The 7,269-nt window shown below is 44.3% G+C and overlaps 1 protein-coding gene across 6 annotated transcripts; it reads right to left on the reverse strand.

Annotated features, from left to right (window-relative positions):
* Positions 1-549: 549 nt before the first annotated feature.
* On the reverse strand, positions 550-7,060 carry LOC139549208 (protein FosB-like). 6 transcript variants are annotated; one of them, XM_071359426.1, is made up of 6 exons: positions 6,783-7,060; positions 6,381-6,559; positions 4,506-4,862; positions 4,151-4,258; positions 3,370-3,720; positions 550-3,215 (listed from the first exon to the last, which is right to left on the reverse strand). In XM_071359426.1, exons 1-6 carry the CDS (start codon positions 6,844-6,846, stop codon positions 3,150-3,152), a joined length of 1,125 nt encoding a protein of 374 aa, XP_071215527.1. In that variant the 5' UTR covers positions 6,847-7,060; the 3' UTR covers positions 550-3,149. The 6 variants fall into 6 exon arrangements, with proteins under 6 accessions (XP_071215527.1, XP_071215526.1, XP_071215525.1 ...); XM_071359425.1 differs by having other exon boundaries at positions 550-2,334; positions 4,476-4,862; positions 6,381-6,562; positions 6,783-7,058; XM_071359424.1 differs by having other exon boundaries at positions 550-3,720; positions 6,783-7,059.
* Between the last annotated feature and the right edge of the window lie 209 nt (positions 7,061-7,269).

A 7,269-nucleotide genomic window follows, 5' to 3' on the forward strand; every position in this document is an offset into this window, starting at 1 on the left:
GAACCATGGTATATTTTTGTCCAACTCTGGAGACTCTTCGAGCGGTTTTGATGGAACAGGACCCATGGACCTCATCACTGATAAGTTGTAAGTGAATTTGCCAGAACAGGATGTTCTATGATCAGTTCATCTGATATACTATAAGTAGCACCACAAAACCATTCTGTACACGAGCCATACTTGTCCAGACCGTGCCATCTATCAGTGTAAACCCCTTTCACACATCATCAACAATGCCATGGTAGGTTCATGGAAGGAAATGAAAAGGCATGGAAGTTCGTCACTCAAAAAAGGCATATGAGGCCTGTCCCTTGTCTTACCACTTGAAGCCTGGCACTTAAGTTACATTTTTTGCTTCACAATAAAAATGGACGGGCCCTCTTTTCAATTCACAACTAAGACTTTAGCCCATCTAATGATAAGCCAGACAACAACAAAAAATCACAATCACACCTCCATTGATATTTCAAGTTATGCAACAATTACTACTGTGAGGTGATTTTTTTTTATGAGAGCAACTCTCGAAAAGCTCTCCAAAAATGTCTGTTGTTTGAATCACACGATAACTACTTTATTGAACAGGAATGCACACTGGACTAACAGACTGTTCTCAACAAAAACATTAAATAAAAAATGATTTGCATCATTAATACTTTAATATGTATTTTGACATTCAATTCATACTAGTTTCCTCATTTTGGGTCCGTAGGGGACTAAGTGGTGACATTAAGCTTTGGCGGCATAGGCATTGGGACTGACCTCACAGAGAAAAACAAACAAACGGACAAATGTAAAAGCAAAAGGCAATAGCACCACCTCAATAATCTCATCATATTGACAAACTGCAATACACGCAGCATCACATGTTAGATATAGTTATCCTGAATAATGTGCTTTTATATGTAAAACATATGAGCACAGGCAGTGATAATGTGCGTCATATTGAGGGAATGGTTAAGTATTATCTTTTTTATAAATCTTTGTTCTTTTAGAAAAATATCAATTTTAAAACCAGCCTCAAAAACTGCACCTCTGTTTCTTCATTGACAAAAATATCCCATTTATATTTTCAAACATTCATACTTCACAATAATTGTACATACACTTAAATATACACTTTTTTTGTATCTATATGCATATGCTTTTAAGTATACTTTTGACACATAGAAAATGTTTTTATAGTGCACATCATGCCTCTGAAGTTGCCAAACCTAAGATAGAAAATAAAATAATAACACAATAATAGTTACAATGCAATAGTAAATGTAACATTAAGGGGAAAAGAACAAGAGCCTCTGGCAGCGACAACACAGGTAAGAGCCGAGGACAAAGCAACAACAAAAAACTCAAACATAACAAATGTCACTGGAAATAAAAGGAACAAATTCACAGACAAATGTAGAACACATAGTCATAAACACCCCCCTCCTCTTGTCTCCTCTGTGTGTCCGGCTCCGTATTGTGCTCTCTCATCGTGTCAACCTCAATCAAGAAATAAATAGGCGGGCGAAGTGGCTCAGAGTGAGATACACTGACAATAAATGCACCTCCCACTTGGAGAGGCACAGAGACCACTCATCCCAATGTTCAGAGGTTGGTTAAATATTCCTTACAGGTAATATTTTTTTTAAACATATTGGTTATCAACAGACTCATGTCTGACAAAAGCTCTTTACCAAAAGTACATTCCTCTCTCAATGTTTTTTTCTCACCATGATATTTTCTCTGTCAAATGTAAGACTTAAAAACAACAACAGAAAATACTTGGCGATAAAGGAGGGTGAAGAACATTATACAAAATAGTATCAGTAACAAATGGCGGACAATCCAGATGCTTGAAGTATGGCGGTGGTACTCTGCAGGTAAGAGGTAACCCATCCATACAGTTGGCAAAAGCAGGATTTTTTGGGATTGTTTAAATTCAATTCAGGCTTACGAGTACAGGGGGCTCATCCTCTCTCTCTGCCAAAGTTTCAGCTCTCCCTCTAGACCTCTACCTCGGCTAAAGCCTCTTCTCTCATTCTCCCGCCATCCTCATCTCACCGTCACAACACAAGTCTCATTTCATCTCCATCGTCTCAACATCCAACAATGGCCCAGGAGAAGAAATAAAAGAGTAACAACTCTTTTACATTTGTGTCCATCAAATTTGTTGTATTTTCAGTGTGTGCGTGTGTGTTTTTTAGCTTTTGCTTTTGTCTGCTTTGAGCGAAATACTCCAGGGCTCCTCAGTTGGGGGTGCGTCCGCGTCCGTGTGGGACGTGTGAGGTGGGCCGGCGCTCAGTCAAGGTCCCAGGGGCTGGAAGGGCTCGGCGTGCTCTCAGGGTTCGAAGACTTCAAAGAGACAGAGAGAGACACACAGAGGAGAGAAACAAAGATGGAGAGATGGACGAAGAGTAGACGGCAGGATAAAAAGAGAAAGAGCCAGATAGCTGGAGGCTGTGACGCCCTTCCCTTTCCAAGTCACAACTAATGACGAAGAAGCAAGAGGAACCGAGAGGATGAGGAAGGCAGGAGGGGAGAGCAAGAGCTCAGCAGTCTGGCCTCACAAAAAAAGACCCAAACCTCAGTCCTTCTTCCCTATTTCAGCTTGCACAAATACATTCAGCATGAAGAGAGGGATGAAGAAGATGAGAGCAGGAGCAGTGAGAGAGGGATGGCCGACAGAGGGAACGAAGGGGAGGATAAGTGTGCTTGTGGGATCGCAGGTGAGCATGTTACTATTTATTGTGTGCACTGTACGTGCACGTCACAAGATGTTGAAAGATTCATTGTGAATTAAGCTGGGTATGATGTCAGAGGATGTTTCACAGATCGACTGACAACTCAGAGCCCAGAGTTTTAGACTCAATTTGAATTCACTTCAAATACTTGGTTAGTTACGTTTAGTTTTCTCTTAAGGACAACAGTGGCTTATATGCACTAAATGCTATGTGGTCAAACTTGGTTTGATTTCATGTTTTTCAGGTCTGAATGTGTGTGAGTTTGTATGGATCATCATATGATGTATGTTATCCATGTTGTTGACCTCGTCTATCATGAGCAACTGGTTTTTGCCGTATGTACGTGATTGACACAGGGGTGTGTGTGTGCATGCGTGTGGTGTGTGTGTCTGTCGGTCAGTCAGAGAGCGAGCAGCGAGGGCGAGTTCAGGGAATCAGAGGACTGCTCGCTGCTGCTGTTTCTCTGGTTAGCGCTGACCCCGCAGGCTCCCTCTGGGTAGCTGAACACAAATGAAGATGTGTATGAAGGGTTGTAGCTGCCAGCGGCCGCGCCATCATTGTGACCACCACCCCCACAGTCGGCCACCAGGCACGGCCCACCCGGCGCAGGCTCGCTTGAGCCATAGAAAGAACTAGAAAACGCTACCTCCTGCATCATCCCCGGCTGCGGATGAACCTGCTGCTGTTGAACCTGCTGTTGCTGCTGCTGCTGCTGTTGTTGTTGCTGCTGCTGTGAAGTGGAGGGCTGCGAGGTGTAGGCGGGAGGCAGGTAGAAAGTGTCCTCCACAGTCAAGCCCACGATGGAGACGGGGGCCTGTTGGGGCAGTAAGGGCTGATGCTGGAGCTGTGTGGAGCCAGAGGCCTGCTGCTCCTGGTAGGGGATCTTGCAGCTGGGCTGGTGAGCCACCAGGACAAACTCCAGGCGCTCCTTCTCCTTCTGCAGCTCAGAGATCTCAGCCTCCAGCTCAGACTTCTCCTCCTCCAGGATGTCAGTCTCCTGTGGAGGGAGGGAGGAAAGGAGAGAGATAGAGAGAGAGAGTGAGAGAGAGAGAGAGAGTGAGAGAGAGAGAGGGTTAGACAACACAGGTGTTCTAATTCTACGTCTGTGGAGGTGGATACACGGCTATGTTTTTAGATATAGATAGGCCTACATGTTTCCCCCTTGAAATAGATACTTTAGCCCATGCTAGGACTGGTAAATTAGACTATACCAACTGTAGGCACAATAGACTGTCACAAGCACTATAATCATCTTCGCTCTTCAACTAATAACCCCCGTCTCTTAATAACCAGCCCCTTGAATAACATCATGTGTTACTTTTACTCACATACACAGTCATTATCATGAGCCTAGTTATGTAGCGTAACTCACTGCATATAATTATCACAGGAAGTCATTTTGACAGTAAGAACACAGGCAAGCTCACCCCCTGCAGTCTGTCAGTCAGTTCGCGCCGGCGGTTTCGGCATTTGGCGGCTGCCAGCTTGTTCCTCTCGCGTCGAACACGTCTCTTCTCCTGCTCCTCTGGAGTCAACTGGAGGAAAAGAATAAGGAGGGATTAAAACAAACGCAAACTTTGTCTTTGCCGCGAATCTGTCTGATGCACTTGAATGGGCTCTCGCTAGCTGAGAATAACAGATATATAGATGTATCGTCAAATACAGTGTCACAGAAAATGCGGCGAACGTGTTCATTCTTGCTGTCTATCCATTCGACATATAAAGATTGACACACGGGGCACACACACTTACAAACACACCAACATCTCCATCGTCACTCACAGACTCGTCTCGTACACGGCGGCTACGGGTCCTGGACTGACGGATGGGGCCCGGGGCTGGGCCTGGCCCCGGGTTATCAGAGCCTGCGGGAGTAAAACCTGAGCCAGAGGAATAACTGGGCCCTGGCAGATCATAAGGGTCTACCAGGGACACAGACTGGGTCATAGTAGAGGTCCCCATCCCACTCTGCCCAGAGGCCTGGGACGAGATGAGAGTTGGCTGCACCATCCACTGCAGGTCCTGGCTGCTGGTGATGGCTGTGACTGTGGGCACAAAGGAGCCTGGCATATCCACTCCTCCACTGCTGCCCCCGGAACCACTGCTTACCCCTACCCCGCCTCCAGCAGACACACAATCCTGGAACACACAGACATGGAGGGGTTAGGAATGAACACAGACAGAGAAATGTGATGCTGCTATACAATGCAATGACAACAAGTGACTTTCTCTTTAAACATTGCTTTGTGCACTATTTCGATGTTGATTCCCTTGAACATAAGATGGTAGACATCACAGCAGAAGATTACATAGCCTTGATGTCCATAAGACACACACTTCCAGGGTACAGTTTGACACACCCATTCTATTCACAAGTCATCTATAAACAAACGTTGAATAAACTGCCACCATTGCAAACATTTACCATGTGGATAAGAAGCTGACAGGTATAAATGCATTGTAAGACTAGTCATAAGCATATATGTCCCCCTTATAATGTCTTATATGATCTCATTATGATCTTAACTTAATAAAAAAACAATTTGTCAGTCGAAAATGTGCTACAAATAGACATAACACATTGATAACCCTTATAATAACGTCATAAAGGCTCATACAAACTTGTAAAAAGTAGTACATCTTATCAGTAAATGTCACTCTTATAGAATGATAGAATGTCAGTGAGAGTTGGAGTATCCCAAAATTCCTGCACAACAGATGTTATAAAGAGATCATTGCAAGAATAGATTTAGGTGCCCAAATCTATCACTGACTCTCTCTGCTTTAATTAGAACTGAGGCGAGCAGTGATGCCATAGTGAGCTCGCAGTTGCATTAATATTCATATGAAAGCGTTTAAGGCAAGGCGACATGCAGCTTTCAAGGGGCCGCCTCAACCAATCAACTCGCTCGAATAAGTCCCCCCTCCTCTTTCGTCCTCCCCCGTCACACCCTCGATGTTCCCTTAGCAACGCGACGTAACACTCCAAAATAGAACGCATTTACGTCACAGCGAGTCCTGACAACAGGGAGAGTGGAGAGAAGCGAGCAAAGGCGGAGCTTTTTGTGCGTACGTAGGAGGGCCAAAGCGTTGTCATCCGTTGCGCTGCGTGCTGTAAACCTACCACCGAAGACAGTACACGTTGCTAGTAGAGGTGGCACAGCCTGAGTCAGAGAACATGCCGGCAGGCCTTTACTACAATAAAATTCAAGTGCCTGTAGATTTCAAGGCAATTTGGCAGCACATTTTTTTACGCATGGTTTATCAGACGTGAAAGGGAAAATCTTCTTGCCTTTCCCTTTCATAGAAACTATGTAAGAACAAGCTTATAATTATGATGATACTCAGGTTGATAAATCCAAACTCTGCATGGTAGAACTCTAACGCGACAAGGTATAACTGCACCAGCATTTGCAAATACTACTGAACTGTAAAGCATCATTGAATTCTAAACTTAACCCATATTTCTGGAATACAGCCCACGGCCACATCATCATGTACAACATAAATCAGACTTCATGCATTATTATATAAACATCTGTCAAATGAAATGTTTCCTCAATATTATAGTAATCAACATCGGAAATTGGGGGGAAAAGGACACATAAGCTCCCTTTCTCCCCTGATACTCATCATTACTTGACTTATTGGACCTACCTGTGAGGCACTGGCCGGCGGGCTCCCGAAGGAGTCCACGGAGGAAAAGTACTGAGACTCAATAGACGGGGACGAACTTCCACGGGAGACGGAATCAAAGTCACCGGGGAATCCCTGGAACATTTCCCGGGCGGAGCCGAGAGAGAAACCTACAGTTCCCGGAGTGAGTGTGATGTCACCTGCTGTTCGAGCGCATACACAAGGGCAAGGGGAGAGGGGAGACAGCTGTCAGTTTGATGTCATTGAAATGCAATCTCATGTATCTAGGATTTGGTCAACAGTAAACATGCATAACTGGAAACCTCGCTTTACGTGTAGCCTACATGTATGTATATCGGAAATCACGTAATAAGAACCGTTGTTGCTGCATTATCTAACATTCATGTTTAGAAAGTATTTTACCGTTAATGTGTTCCTTATTGTGCTCCGGTAAGATGCTCTTGGTCTCTTTCCAAAAAAGTTGCATGAAGAAGGAAATCCAGTTCGCTGCTATGGAAACAGTCCTTACGTTTCGGATTTTTAAAAACTCATCGATCCGATTCAGAATCCGCTAAAATATGTCCTTTGTCCCCTTTTTACAATGTGCAATGATAGATCCATGTAAAAGTCCACTATGTGTAAACTGATCAGCGATATAGAGTCACAGTCCACAGAAGCGAGTCTTGTCTTATGAATGAATCCATGGTGTACGAGAGAAGCATTGTAAAGGATACGAAGTCCCGCCTAGGAGTTCCGCTGACGTACGTGCCCATTTATGGGGTTGTGTTTTTGTTTGGTATCCTTGGTAATGACGTTTAGCTAGGGATTCCCTCTCCCACAGAAACCGTCCAGCAGACGAGAATATAACATGTTACTATCACAGCCACGATATATTTTTGATCAAGAAACA

Source organism: Salvelinus alpinus, chromosome 22, assembly GCF_045679555.1.
Source record: "Salvelinus alpinus chromosome 22, SLU_Salpinus.1, whole genome shotgun sequence".
NCBI lineage: Eukaryota > Metazoa > Chordata > Actinopteri > Salmoniformes > Salmonidae > Salvelinus > Salvelinus alpinus.

What these genes read in the sequence shown, in the direction of transcription:
- LOC139549208 (XM_071359421.1), bottom strand. Translation starts at nt 6,846, where the DNA reads ATGCAACTTTTTTGGAAAGAGACCAAGAGCATCTTACCGGAGCACAAT. An exon ending in CAATAAGGAACACATTAACG is followed by an intron (nt 6,563 to 6,782) that starts GTAAAATACTTT and finishes GCGCTCGAACAG; the next exon opens with CAGGTGACATCACACTCACT. An exon ending in ATGGAGATGTTGGTGTGTTT is followed by an intron (nt 4,259 to 4,475) that starts GTAAGTGTGTGT and finishes CTTTTCCTCCAG; the next exon opens with TTGACTCCAGAGGAGCAGGA.